Raw genomic sequence first — 13,732 nt, 5'->3', positions numbered from 1 at the left:
TCGGTATACCGACTCTTCCGGTAACGGTAACGATAATATTTTTTTTAAATAGGTTTTAAGAATTGGTAAATTTACCAATTACCGACTTACCATTACCGATCGATCGGTATACCGACCATCGGTATACCGACTCTTCCGGTAACGGTAACGATAATATTTTTTGAGTTACCAAAAGAATTGGTATGGTAACGATTTTCCGTGATTGGTAATGGTAACCGTACCAATAACAGCCCTATAAAAAAGAGTCAAAACGCTCTTAATTTCTTCAAACTGCTCTTCTTCGAAACCCAAGCTTTTTTGTAGGCCCAGGGAGACCACCTTCCGTAGGTAGATTCTCAGAAACTCTTAACTGATTTTCCTATGTGCTTCATGTAGCAAGGTTTGTCGTTGATTCAGAGAATCGAAAGAGAAGGTTGGGTTCGCTTGGGAGATTTTCGTTGCATGACGAGCGCATCAGAGCTGTTTTACAACCGGAGGTCGCGCGTCGGCCGAGCCGATCTCGATCTAGGGCTCCTTTCCTCGCCTACCAGTCGCAGTTTTCTCCAGAATCACAACCGTCGAAGTCATACTCATCATCATCAACATCATAATCGCCAGGAGCAAGACGGCTGTGACCCTCTCAGGCATCCCCCACAAATCCGGCATGGTTGCCCTCGTGGCTCCCTCTCTGTAAGCTGTTCTCGGCCTTCATTTCTTTGTGGGTTTTTTTTCGCTGAGAAAATGATGGAAAAGAAAAATCAGGATAAGGATAAGGTGGAAGGAAATAAAAAATTATATACGAACCTACTTCAACCAACGTATAATATCGAAGTATTGTAGGTTAGATGCAGCCACTATCTGTATATTCTGCGAGGGGTAGTGTTAATTCGTAAGATATTTTTCAATCAGGTCACGAATTTCATCTTAATGATGAGATTGTGTATTGCTTTATTTATTGTCCCAAGACCATTGGGTATATTGATATTGATTCAATTTTTTTCTTAACACCCTTACTATTTAGATATAGAATTCTAATATTGTTGTAATTATGTGTAGTAAGGTTGGAGCCCCTAGATGATGGAGGCTTTGGTTATTTTATCTTGGGAAGAACATTAGTCGAGCTTATGCATGCTCGCAGCACGTTCTTTGTTGATATGGAATAACTTCACATTATACAGAAGAGCCTGAGTGAAAGTCATGTTATGTCGACTATAATCAATGCAGGTTGCCTAATTAGTTATGATGTTGTTGTTAGTGGGCAAATTAGTTCTTTATTTGTCTTGATTGCTTTGTGAGTGTATCCAATTTCTCTTCCTGATTAGAATTGTTCTATGATTTGTCGAATTAGAATCTTCGGTGAAGCTTGATTTCTGCCTTCTAAGAAATGACTAAAGTCATGTTTGTGACTGGGGGTCTTGAAAATGGAATTGTGCCATCTGAGGAATTATTTTTTTAATGCTTTTGTCATTTGCTTAAAGTCGTCTTTTTTTTCCCTGCTGTTTCCTTCTATGAAATCTCTTCAAATTTCAAAAACCTTTCTTGAAAAGATCTTGTTATTTCCCTACAAGAGATGCACAACATTTTTCTCCCCTAGTTTTATTCCTAAATTGTTTTTATTGTCATTGTATTTCGCGTGCCCAGGAGCGTACATCCATTCGATTTGATCAAGACATCAGCCAGTTTCCATCAACCAACAGTGTCAATATTCATAACTTAAGCAGCACAAACAGGCCAAGGTTGAGTGGAAATGATAGGCTTCCCGGTGCTGTGCTGCTTGCAAGGGCTAGGCTTCTTGAGAGGTTGAGAGGGGTATCTGTTTCTGGAAATAGGTTTGTGCTTATAGACTTATTAAGCTTTGTCCTTTTATGCTCTCAATGGGCTGCTTCATGGATATAGTTTCCTTATAGTGTCATATTTTTCTGCTTTATTATGTAATGGGTGGCAATCGGTGATGCTTATGATAGTTTTTTTTTGGTTTTGGATGTGTTGCTTCTGGTTGTGTTATAATATTATATTACATAGTATTAACTCTTGAGGAACATGATTAGTTAAAGCAATATTTTGAACTAATTGTCTCCTTTATTTACGTGAGGCATTAGCAAAAGTCATCTAGTATTTGGCTTTTAGTATGTGATTGTAGTGTTAACATGGATGAGTTAAAATTTGTCTTGAGAATTTTTGCCCTGATTAATGATTTTTCCTTTGTTAACTTATAGATTTTTGTTCTTTTATTATTTGAGCCAACCCACGGGCGAACATGTGACCCAATGGTAGAGTTGCAGAGGTGCAACTTTAGAGGTTACATGTTCAATTCCACATATAATGCGATGCTAAGGTTTGTTTACATCTTGCATGCCTTTTGCACAGGTGTTGTTTACCTATTAGTATTTGAGCCAGCCTTTTGTTTTCCCTACAATAATTGTGAAATTGAGAGATTGGTACTTCACTTTATTATAACTATTTCCACTCATGCTGCTGCTGCTTCTTCTTTTTTAGTTATTGTTACTAGTGGTGCTAGACTGCTAGTGTTGCTATGCAAAGATGGATATAATACTCTGCTCATAGAGTATATGACTATATGGCTTTCTATTCTGTGCTGGTTTCTGTCTTGTTTGAACCATATATAATGATGTCATATCATATGTTCTAATATATATTTGTTGCTCATTAATACTGGTTTTATAGTCACTTTTGTTACTTGTTGACCGTTTGATTTTAAGGTAGTGATTTGTGGTTGTTGTAATTCTTAGGCGAAGCAGCAGGGCTTCTTCAGATGTGTCTAGAAGGGAGCACATGTTTGGTGATGAACTGAGGCTTGTTGGTGTGGGGGACTGGGGAACTGAAACAGGTTCACCTGCTCGAGGTCCTCCTTCTTCTGACTTGACATTTCAAGCAGAAAGATTCCCCTTTTCTGGGGAATCATATCAGAAGAAACCACCTGGTCTTAGTAGCGACGCCATGGACTGTTTAGACGTGGAGATTTTTAACAGTCTGGAGAAGGAAGTTGAGAGGGAAGCGTCCAGGGCATCGTGGGATTGTAGTATATGTCTGGAAAGTTTCATGGAAGGGGATGAGCTGATACGCCTACCCTGTGGGCATAGGTTCCACTCTGCATGCTTGGATCCTTGGGTCCGGACTTGTGGGGATTGCCCATATTGTCGAAGAGATATAGTTGTGCATACATAATCAAGAAGTAAAGAGAAGTAGAGAACATAACAAATCCTTCCCTGGCAGTTTTTTCTTGTCTTTTTTATAAGTTTTTAACCTTGTACCATCCCAGCTTTGTTTCATCGTTTCTACTGGTGATGTTTTCGTGTATTCAGATAACCCTGGTAAACAATTGACTGTCGTGTATTGGGGGTTCTATGTTATGTTCACACATATATATACATAATACTGGGGTTATGTGATGAATTTAACAAATGCGATTTGCAAAGAAGAATTCAACAACTTTAGCCAATAATATTTATCAAGATTTGATGCGAATTCGTGTACTTTCGTATCTTTTGAAATATCGTTTATAGAAGAGAAGTAGAAAGTCAGTCTCAAACCAGCAGGCATTTTGATTTTTGACAGTGACTATCTTCGGCATAGTTTGGTAAAATATTTTGAAAGTAGTAGCATATATGTTAGCAGTATGTTAACAGAAATTGTGGTAGTAGAAATGTTGGATAATAGTAGATATGCTGCATGAATATTTGATAGTGTTTGGTTGAACTTGTGTTGGTAATATTTATATTGTGTAGCATATTGTGACAAATTATGTATTGGGTATTATGTATTTTAGTTGTAACAAAGACATATCAATGTCTTTATACATAAAAATTAATTTATAAAATAAAGATAATTAATTAATTAATGGAGTGAGAGACATAATGGGAATGACAATGAAATATTATACACATAAAAGGAATAGAAATGAAAATGTTAATAAAATTATTCAAATTGATAGTATTTTGAAACTAGCATAATATGCTAATAAAATTACTTCGAATTACGTGCATCGTTATGCTCGTTTGGTTGGCCTCTAGCATTTATGTTCAAAACTAGTATAAATGCTAATAGAAATGTCTTACCAAATGAGGTTCGTCAATTCACAACAAATAAACAAAAAATGATGGATATGTTCCTTCTCGCATTCACATTGAGTTTTGGTCTAACTCACCATGTCGTCAAGTGTGAAATTTTTATAACGGTCTAAGTTCAAACTCATGTCCGCAATTCGAAGAGCAAACTTGTCATCCATGGTTACCAAACAATATTGTTGAGCCTGTCGTTCTTGGTCTTTTTCATTCGCATTATTTTTATTAATCCAGTCTCTGAATGTAATTAAGATTAAAGTAGGGGTTGAGTTGTAATTACCAAAACATATGTGTTGAACGCGTGTCGCGTGGTGTGGAAAGTGATATTGCCGGGGCAGTCAGCGGTATGTGTTGTTTAACGCGGCATCTCCTTCACTTTCTCTCCCACTTTCTGAGTATTTTTCTCGGCAACCAAACACCAAACAATTAACAATCAAACCATCCACACTTTCAAACCAACATATACACACCGAAAGAGGTCCAACAAGTTACAGAAGAAGCAAACGGAACGCGTTTGAACATAATCATGTTGCGATCCTGTTACCGGCCGTTGGAACGATGCTTGGGAAGGCGAGGCGGCAGCGACGGGCTAATCTGGCACTCTGACTTGAAGCCACATGCTTCTGGCGATTACTCGATCGCGGTGGTGCAGGCCAATATGTGTCTAGAAGATCAGAGTCAAGTCTTCGCGTCTCCCTCAGCAACTTATGTTGGGGTTTACGACGGTCATGGTGGTCCAGAAGCCTCCATATTTGTTAACAAGCATTTATTTCCTTTCATGCATAGTAATTCTCTTACCTTCTCTTAAACCCTTTGAAGCAATTTGTTTGTTTGTGTGTATATCAATATATGTATCAGAATTGGTGTATTGGGTGTATCTAAAACTAAATAATGGGGAAGGATTTTACGTGTGTGTAAAATAAGGGTTGCCATTGATTGAGTTGGTTTCTGAGATATAGTGATTGAACAGTTTACAGAGCGTAATTCTACATGCATCAGTCACAGTTACATTTTTTCCTTGATATTCTACTGTTTTCTTAGCTAACAATTGTAGGGCTAGGGTTTGCTTTATTTGTTGTACTGCCTGTATTGGTGGGTTTAGTTAGAATTTTTGCCTTTCCCTGGAAAGGAGAAGACATTTAATCTGATTTGAATTTATGATTTATTGTATACAAACTCTGGGTGATAATGACTCAATTTAGCATGATGGAATTATCTGTGTGAATGAGTGGGATTTCGAATATATTTTATTTTTTTGTGATCTACATTAAAATTTTTTCTAGGATATGAGTTCTCTCTCTTTTTTCACCAGGGTGTCACTATCTTAATGTAGTTCTATAGAAAAAGTGGACAATTCGGTGCACAATCATAGTGCCACCAGCTGCAGAAGGGTACTTTAAGAATCAATTTTTTTTTCCTAATTGTTTCTTTTTTTATTGTAGAATTTGCTACAGAGCAAGGAGGATTATCTGCTGATGTGATAAAAAAGGCATTCAGTGCCACTGAAGAGGAGTTCTATCGATTGGTAAAACAATCATTCCCTATAAAGCCACAAATTGCTTCAACAGGATCATGTTGTTTAGTTGGTGCAATTTCAAATGATGTTCTATACGTGGCTAATCTTGGGGACTCGAGGGTGGTTCTTGGGCGAAAAAATTCAGGGGATAAGAAAAAGCCAGTGGTGGCAGAGCGCTTGTCGACAGATCATAATGTTGCAGATGAAGAGGTGAGGAAGGAGGTCGAAGCACTTCACCCTGATGATTCACATATTGTGATGTATACACGAGGAGTTTGGAGAATCAAAGGCATAATCCAGGTAAGATATGCCTTTTCTTCCTTATTTGGTGTTGTAACTGATATTTTTTGGTTAATTATGGGTTAAAGTTTATCTTTATTGGAAGTCTGTTATTTCAGCATTAATAAAGTTTTGTAGTTCAGGTGATTAGGTGTCCTTTGGTTCTTATAGAGCTGTGTATATTTTCATATTGACCTTTTATACTTCTCCCTCATTTTTTCAAATCCATGCCACAACTGGACGCATGTCACATGCAAGAGTATTATCTATGTTCTATGAAGCACATTTTTTCACCCTTAAGCAGTTTTTCTGAACTTAAAGTTGGAGCATTCAGGGTGGCTCTAATATATAGGGGACTGTTGCTTATGTGTAATATGTGTAAGTTCATGCGGTGTTTGTTTGGCAACAACATGCAACATCCTTGGTGTATCCCCCCCCCACCCCCCCGTTTTCCCTACCTCCTATTATGTCTAGTTTTTTTTCTTAATGATATGAATATCCCATGGGCAGCATGGTCTGGGTTTTTAGCGGCATGGCTCATATGCAACCATTGCCATGATCCCATCACAATTGGCCTTCTTAACATTTTGAAGTTTTGTCTTAATAAAGAAAGCATGAGAAATTTTTTGTATGCTTTGAACAAGTATTCTGCTGGCAATATTGTGTATAGGAATATGCTTCCAGATGATGTATCCTTTCCACTCCTTTGCCTATTTTTTTTAATGATTTCCTAGTGTAATACTTATGGGTTAACGTTGCATCTTGCTTTTCCTCTGAGAAAGTGTACTAGCCTACTAGTGCCCACATATGTGGGCTTTTATTTTAATATTTTGGTCCAAAGGAAATTTTTATTTCCGTGTCTCATTTTGCTGCAGTAGTGCAGTGAAATTAATAATTTGAATATTGTGTCACTTTAAAGACATGGCATCGGAATACAAGAAACAGTACAGTAGTTTAGACACCTGATTAGCATGCTTGAGAGTTGAGACTGTAATTTTTAAAGGAGGAACTTCTATTTTTTTCATCTCGATCATAGATATGATGAATTATAGAAGTCAATATGCTACAGAAAACCATTAACCTAACCAGCGTAACATATAAAGCATTGAATTTGTGTTAGACATGATTAAGAAGACAATTTCTTTGAAATCTTTGAGGTTGACTGTCCAGAGCAAAGATGAGTTTTCATTTATTTTTAGTGAACATTCATTAATGACAATCTATATGTTCCCTTCTCAGTTGATAGGCTGTATCATGGGGTACAACCGTCAATGTTGTCTGAGGGTTGTCTTCCACACTCTTCCAGGAATGTATTATCTGCCTTTTGATCTACCGTCTCAGGCAGCAAAGTATAGAAGTGTGTCATCCATGCATGGGATGTACGAAGACCCCTGAAGCATAACAATAAAGCTTATGTAACTCCAGGGAGTCTTCATCTTTTTCTTTTTCTTTTTCTCCTCTTTGTTTTTTTCTGTGTTTATTTGTTTATTTGTTTTTTTTTTCTCTTTTTGGTTTTTTGGTTCTGTCTGCGCTCTGTTGGGCATTTTGGTTTTTACATTTTAATCTTAATACCAATTGTATGCTCCTTGCTGCCTCTTACTTTGTCTTTTGATATACGAGATCATGATCTTAAAGATTTTGACAGAAAAAGTTGCTGATATAAACTCTTCTCTTTTTCTATTTCAGGTATCGAGATCTATTGGGGATGTTTATCTGAAGAAACCCGAGTTTAGTAGAGACCCAATATTTCAGCAATATGGACACCCTGTTCCTTTGAAAAGACCTGTGTTATCAGCAGAGCCGTCAATCCTTAAGAAGAAGCTCACTCCACAAGACCTATTTCTGATATTTGCATCTGATGGCCTTTGGGAGCAATTGAGCGATGAGACTGCAGTGGAGATTGTTCTCAAAAACCCAAGAGCTGTGAGTGTGTCTATTAATTATTTTTTCACATTACGGCTTTGTAATAGATATAGGCAGCTATGAAGCAAGGCAATTTGTTGACTTGCAATTTTTTTACAGGCTAAAAAATCCCATAAAAAGGAAATGGTTCATTATCAATATCTTCATAATTTGAACGTTTCTCTTGGCCTGTGATAAGCAAATATCTATGGGAATAAGTTGAAGTGCAGTCTCTCTGTTTGTGCTAAAGCAGACCGTTTTTTGGATCTTGGAGATATAATTTATAATATATGTAACATTGTTGGTTGAAAAATATTCCGATGCTCTTGTACCTTATAGAACCTAGGCATAGTTCAACAGTTTGCATAACACTAATCCATTGGATGTTTGCAGGGGATTGCCAAGAGACTGGTCAAAGCCGCTCTAAAGGAGGTTGCAACGAAGAGAGAGCTTAGATACGATGACATAAGAAAGATTGATAAGGGAATAAGGCGTCATTTCCACGATGATATAACGGTGATTGTAGTTTATCTGGATCAGCAGAAAAGCTCCTGCCTGGGTAAATTTAAACGTAATGCCATTGGCAGCACCAGTCCACCTGTTGACATTTATTCCTCTAATGAAGATGAAGCAGAGGCCGTACTGCTTCACTCACTCACATGAACAAAAGAAGCATTTGGTAGATCACAAACTGACCTTCCATGGATTGATTTACTATTTTTGAAAGAATATAAAAGCTAGTTAAAGGAATTGATGCGAGAGGATTACCATTGTGCATATAAAGATGTAGTGATAAATTGGTGAGTGCTGATAGGACAAATACTGAATTAGACCCTAAATTGAAATTGAACCACAATTTTCTGTACTCGGTTCCTTGTTTGTTCCTATTTGTGTTGGTTGATTGTCAAGAAAGTGTGGCACAGTTTTGGACTTTTGCTTTACTTTTTAACAAAAGATTTCATCTCTTGTGAAAATCACAGTATGAACCTCTGTAACTGGTAATCACTGTTTATATATGTTGGTCTAAGGCTGTAGAAGGGTGTGGTAGACAATAGAACTGCACCTAATTAAGGCTGCTTGATAATAGTTTACTTATTTATTTATAGTAAGTTAAATCACCTGCTTTTGGCTCTTGCATTTGTTGGATTCCCTTGCTCTCCCTTGAGTATAAGTCTACTTAATTGAGCTTTTTTTTTTTCTTGTCTATTACAGTGTTACTGAGTTCATGATGCTGACACATGTATACCCACCCAGGAGTGGCGATTGAATTGGATGGAATGAAGTTGACTGTTTATTCCATTTTGGACATTCTTGTTTCGCGTGGGAAAAACACTTCCATTTTAGTATTCTTTGCACAACTTTTTGTAAGGCAAAATTTTCATAAATTTAATAGTTATGGTACCAATTGTACTTAAAAGCACGTTAATCACAAAATTAGAAAACTAAGTTGAAATGATTTGTTGGTGTGTTACACCTAATGTAACGTTAGTGGGTTAGGAATTCTTAAACACTAATAGAAGAATTATCAAACTGAAGATCAAACACCATATAACACTAAGATGTATCTAAATACCATTGTCCTAGGCTAATCCCAGACGGACTAAACAAAAACATAAAGTAAAATAACACACATGGATTTGCATTAAGATTATTGGTTTCCCCTTCATCAAGAAAGACCATCTCCATCAGATCTAGGAGCCCCATCATTGTGAACTAAATATGTGTCGTTGTAACACACTAGTAGAACCGGTGTTGTGAAGAATTGATGAATACCCACACCGGCCCATAAGGCCCAAGGTAGAACTACAACCCAGAAAACCGACTTACCAGGTGAGGGTGCCTTGGATCCTTATAACCTAGAGTTGGTAGCCCTATTTTTTCGTTGTGGGATACTCATCAAACCACCTCCCTTGGACAGCCGACGTCCACGGCGGCTACGCTCGCCTGGCGGCTTCGCTCGCCCTTCAAACAACAGCCCTTTCCCGGACTGCAGCCCTCTCCGCAAACGCGGCTCTCTCAATGAAAGCACCAATGATGAATACCCACACCGGCCCATAAGGCCCAAGGTAGAACTACAATCCAGAAAACCAGTTTACCAGGTGAGGATGCCTTGGATCCTTATAAACTAGAGTTGGTAGCCCTATTTTTTCGTTGTGAGATACTCATCAAGAATCCACGACAGCTGAACAAGAAGAACCAGATTTCATCTCCATAGGAAATGGTATGGTGAAGAATTACCTTCTACATTTCTTATTGAACAGAACAAAGATTGTATACTAGATCTATGAAACAACAACAAATCAACAAAATTAAAAAGTGTATGGAGGAGGAAGAGATGGTTGTCTCCTCCTCTTAGAGATATGTACTACAAGACAAACTTTGGTTGAGAGAAAATTTGAGAGAGAGGAGCTTTGGTCATTAGGATGGCCTAATTTATTTTCTATATTGATTAAAATGGATAACTACAACTAAATCTTTATCTCGACATTTAGATTCCGTTTGGTGGATTATGCTAGCTTAAAAATTCCACCACCAAACAATCAAAGTACGCTAGCTATCTTATATGATTCAAAATTAGAAACTCTAAAATGAAACTTATTTAGAAACTCTTAAATGAAACTTATTTCTACACTTATTTTAGCGCACAAATCTCTCCTCCGATTTTTCTCAAATATAAACTCTGTTAATTTTTGAAAGTACCACACAACTTATTTGTTAATTTTGAAAGTACCACTCAACTTATTCAACACCTTAACTTATTTTTGACAAGTTATAAACTAGTTTGTTTTTATCAAATATAAGGCCGATTTGGTAGAGTTTTTTTTTTTTAACTCTAAATTATAAACAATGGAAAAATAAACTAACTTATAAATAAGCTATGAAATAAGTGTGAAATGTTTGGTAAAATTTATAACTGATGCTAGTTTATAATTTATGAAAAGTATATTTTTGTTTGTATCTATTAATTTTTATCATGTTTATTTAATCATAAATATTTATAAGTATAAGTATAATTTATAAATTTATAATTATACTTTATTATAAGTATAATTTTAATTTTAAGGACTTATATAACTAAATCAAACGAAATGGATTATTCTAAGATAACCCAGTATATATAAAAACAATATATGAATACCTCATAATGTTTTGATTATAAACTTATGAATAATGCTTAAGATCCTAAAATGTGACCCTCATTTACTCTCAATTAATGTGAAGCATTTGATGTTAAGTGGGTTCTATGTGTTTGTAATAAATGATTATTTCACATGTCACATAAATTTAGAGTAAAATGAGAATATTATTTTGAGTGGAAGTAACAATACTCTAAACTTATACTCAATTTTTTATAATAAAAAGAAAAAACTCAATTTTTAATAAAAAAAGAAAAGAAAAATACGTGTACTGAATTTACTGAAACACACATATAAAAGACCCGAGTAAAATGGGCCCGTCGGAGCCCACACCACCAAGGGCAAGGTACCCTTGGCCAAGAAAAGAAATATCCATTAGTGTGTTGAATGCAAAGCAGTTTCCGTTTGGTTGCTCGGAAAGAAAACTCGTTCACAGAAAATCGAGGATGAGTGCGAGCAGTTTGGTTGCGGAGACGGTGTGGAAAAGCATCGACTCAAGTCGGTCAGGTTTTATTTTCAACTTTTTTGGCTTTTCAAATTCATTTCACGGTTTTTTATTAACTCTCTCCATGCATAATTGCTTTGTTTTGCTTTTCTTTGTGAATATGCGAAATCGACTGACAAGAAGTGTGAACGGATATAGGGACAGTGACGGAGGAGCAGCTCTCGATGTCAGTATTTGGATATTCTCTGTTAATTTATTTTGATTAAAGTGGTGTAAATGGTTTATTTTTTTAGCTAAATTGATGCTGAAATAGTGAAATGCACAGCTTGAATTTCTTGTTCGGGAAGAACTTTGAGAGAGCGACGAAGATAGTGGATCAAAGAGGTGTCAAGAAGATTTCCGGTGAGCCTAGCGGTCGCTCTGTCTTTCAGGTTGATTGAATTCTTTTCTTGTTTAGATTTTGAATCAAATTACTAGAAGGGCCTAAAGTACAATGAATTGAATTGGGTTGAATTTGTGATTGAAAACTAATTGGCCTATAATGCTGCTTGTCAGAAATCCAAGCCCCAAACAACCAACTATATATTATTGTCCGCTTTGGGATTCCGGTTCCCGTGGATACATCGTATTAACCTCATGGGTTTGCTCCTCCTAAGCCCAACTCACTAAGTTTTGGGGAAATGCCTGGTTGATTGTAAAGAGGTGGGTTTGTTCTTATGAAGAATGAATAATCCACACATATTTACTATGTGGGATAACCATGCTTCAACTTTAGCTTAAATGTCGAAACATCTAGTGTTACAATCTGGAAGGTGTTGCTCTTTTGATTTTTCTTACTAATTTGTCTAGAAAGATCAATGTATAGAGAAAATTGGGTATTCGCATACATAGAAGTGGCCAATGTTGTCCTTACACAGCAAATTCTGGTAATGAAGTGATCCTTGTTAGAAAGTTTCAATTGTTTCAAATGGTACAACTTTTTGATGAGCAAGTTGGGAAACGAGTTTCAAGACACTTTTCTAGCATCTCAATGTTTAAATCATCTTTCATCGGTTGTAAGAAAAATTACTTGTTTTGACTTATCTTAGTGAAAATAACTCAATTATCTCCTTAAAACATGGATGTATGTGATATAGACTGTAGGATTAGAAAACCGAATGGGATCGAGAATTCCTTTAAGTTCAGATTTCAGTTTTGGTGGATGCTCATTTTCTTGACACGATTTTGTTTTTGGTGTGCTAAGGTTGTGGGAGAATCTAGGAGGAAGGAGGAGTATTTGTGCTTCCCTGAACACTATTGCGCTTGCTATTCATTCTTCTATGACATTGTCAACAGAGGAGAACAACTTAGTGTAAGATTTTATTGTTGCCTGTCAATTTTTCTTCTCAATTCACGCCATGGTACATAAACTATTTTTCCCTCTTGTAGTGTAAGCATCAATTGGCTGCAAGACTTGCTGCGTCGCTGGGGATATGCATTGAAGTTAAGGTTCCGGATGAGCAGCTAGCACAGTTACTTTCTACAATCTGACTACTCCGGGTTGAAGCTAGTTTCTGAATTCAAAGATCAAAGGCAAGTGCCAGAAAATTATAGTTCAAAGCCTTTGTCACGTTGGGGTTTTGCATGAAAGGCCTCTAGCTCCCGGACGCAACAATACTGAACTTGTTAAAGCATATTTGGCAAATTTTGGATGTTTGTGATTACGCTTTCTTGGACCTCTACAGAGTTTGCTGACAATTTGTACATACAATCGAGGTGATTGTGAAGAAATTATGTTTTATTTCTTTGTAATATAAACGTTCACAGATCAGGGAAGATAAAGGAGACAGGATGGGATTTTCTACAGGATTTTCTAGATGCTAATCCTAAGAAAATTTGAATTTGAATTTTGTAGGAAATCCAGTACATTCATTCTCTTTTAACTTCTTCCACTCTATGGGATTTTGTACAGGATTCTGCACATAACTAAAGCCCCTGCAGCAAATTAATCACTATACACTATACACTACACACTATACACTATACAGTGGAACAAGTTATAGATGATAAAGAGTTTGGAGAATACTTGTGTATATTTCTTAATCAAAGCTTTGAACATGAGGTATTCTATATATACAAGAATTAGTGCAATTGTGAGAATGGGAGATAGCTTGGTTGGTCAGGTTGTCTGTCCAGAACCTTGAGGTCTATGGTTTTACGGTAATACTACACATCCCTAAAATATACATCCCTAAACTTACATAACTAGGTGGCATGCCACCTAGACATGTTGACAAAGCCATTTAAAAAAAATTGAATAGCTTACCTGTAAAAGAAAAATATAATAAAAGCAAAAGAAAATTTTTTAAATAATTTCTCTCTCTTCGTGTCTCTCTCTTGCCTCTCTCCCCAT

General features: G+C 36.5%; 3 protein-coding genes across 7 annotated transcripts; all 3 read left to right on the top strand.

Annotated features, from left to right (window-relative positions):
• Positions 1-284: 284 nt before the first annotated feature.
• LOC119983013 (probable E3 ubiquitin-protein ligase RHY1A) lies at positions 285-3,452 on the top strand. Its single transcript, XM_038826653.1, has 3 exons — positions 285-669; positions 1,621-1,808; positions 2,730-3,452. Exons 1-3 carry the CDS (start codon positions 442-444, stop codon positions 3,163-3,165), a joined length of 852 nt encoding a protein of 283 aa, XP_038682581.1. The 5' UTR covers positions 285-441; the 3' UTR covers positions 3,166-3,452.
• A 954-nt stretch (positions 3,453-4,406) lies between these two features.
• Positions 4,407-9,175, top strand: LOC119982921 (probable protein phosphatase 2C 63). Of its 4 annotated transcripts, none has more exons than XM_038826524.1 (5): positions 4,407-4,846; positions 5,504-5,877; positions 7,543-7,779; positions 8,152-8,437; positions 9,013-9,175. In XM_038826524.1, exons 1-4 carry the CDS (start codon positions 4,588-4,590, stop codon positions 8,419-8,421), a joined length of 1,140 nt encoding a protein of 379 aa, XP_038682452.1. In that variant the 5' UTR covers positions 4,407-4,587; the 3' UTR covers positions 8,422-8,437; positions 9,013-9,175. The 4 variants fall into 4 exon arrangements, 3 of the variants coding, with proteins under 3 accessions (XP_038682452.1, XP_038682451.1, XP_038682450.1); XM_038826523.1 differs by having other exon boundaries at positions 8,971-9,175; XR_005464531.1 differs by having other exon boundaries at positions 4,408-4,846; positions 8,152-8,558; positions 8,971-9,175.
• Positions 9,176-11,246: 2,071 nt separating this feature from the next.
• LOC119982836 (zinc finger SWIM domain-containing protein 7) lies at positions 11,247-13,116 on the top strand. 2 transcript variants are annotated; one of them, XM_038826412.1, is made up of 5 exons: positions 11,247-11,402; positions 11,539-11,566; positions 11,654-11,771; positions 12,584-12,691; positions 12,769-13,116. In XM_038826412.1, the coding sequence occupies exons 1-5, from the start codon at positions 11,342-11,344 to the stop codon at positions 12,868-12,870; spliced, it is 417 nt and encodes a 138-aa protein (XP_038682340.1). In that variant the 5' UTR covers positions 11,247-11,341; the 3' UTR covers positions 12,871-13,116. The 2 variants fall into 2 exon arrangements, with proteins under 2 accessions (XP_038682340.1, XP_038682341.1); XM_038826413.1 differs by having other exon boundaries at positions 11,250-11,402; positions 11,666-11,771.
• The last annotated feature ends 616 nt before the right edge of the window (positions 13,117-13,732 follow it).

Source organism: Tripterygium wilfordii, chromosome 17, assembly GCF_013401445.1.
Source record: "Tripterygium wilfordii isolate XIE 37 chromosome 17, ASM1340144v1, whole genome shotgun sequence".
NCBI lineage: Eukaryota > Viridiplantae > Streptophyta > Magnoliopsida > Celastrales > Celastraceae > Tripterygium > Tripterygium wilfordii.
The sequence above is the reverse complement of the archived record's forward strand: the minus strand, read 5'-3'. Positions and strand labels throughout refer to the sequence as shown.

Bases quoted from the DNA above. Each gene is read 5' to 3' on its own strand.
- LOC119983013 (XM_038826653.1), top strand. From the start codon at position 442: ATGACGAGCGCATCAGAGCTGTTTTACAACCGGAGGTCGCGCGTCGGC. The intron at 670-1,620 runs GTAAGCTGTTCT...TCGCGTGCCCAG, and splicing joins GCCCTCGTGGCTCCCTCTCT to GAGCGTACATCCATTCGATT. The intron at 1,809-2,729 runs GTTTGTGCTTAT...TGTAATTCTTAG, and splicing joins GTATCTGTTTCTGGAAATAG to GCGAAGCAGCAGGGCTTCTT.
- LOC119982921 (XM_038826524.1), top strand. From the start codon at position 4,588: ATGTTGCGATCCTGTTACCGGCCGTTGGAACGATGCTTGGGAAGGCGA. The intron at 4,847-5,503 runs GTAATTCTCTTA...TTTTTATTGTAG, and splicing joins TTTATTTCCTTTCATGCATA to AATTTGCTACAGAGCAAGGA. The intron at 7,780-8,151 runs GTGAGTGTGTCT...GGATGTTTGCAG, and splicing joins TTCTCAAAAACCCAAGAGCT to GGGATTGCCAAGAGACTGGT.
- LOC119982836 (XM_038826412.1), top strand. From the start codon at position 11,342: ATGAGTGCGAGCAGTTTGGTTGCGGAGACGGTGTGGAAAAGCATCGAC. The intron at 11,403-11,538 runs GTTTTATTTTCA...GAACGGATATAG, and splicing joins CATCGACTCAAGTCGGTCAG to GGACAGTGACGGAGGAGCAG. The intron at 12,692-12,768 runs GTAAGATTTTAT...TCCCTCTTGTAG, and splicing joins ACAGAGGAGAACAACTTAGT to TGTAAGCATCAATTGGCTGC.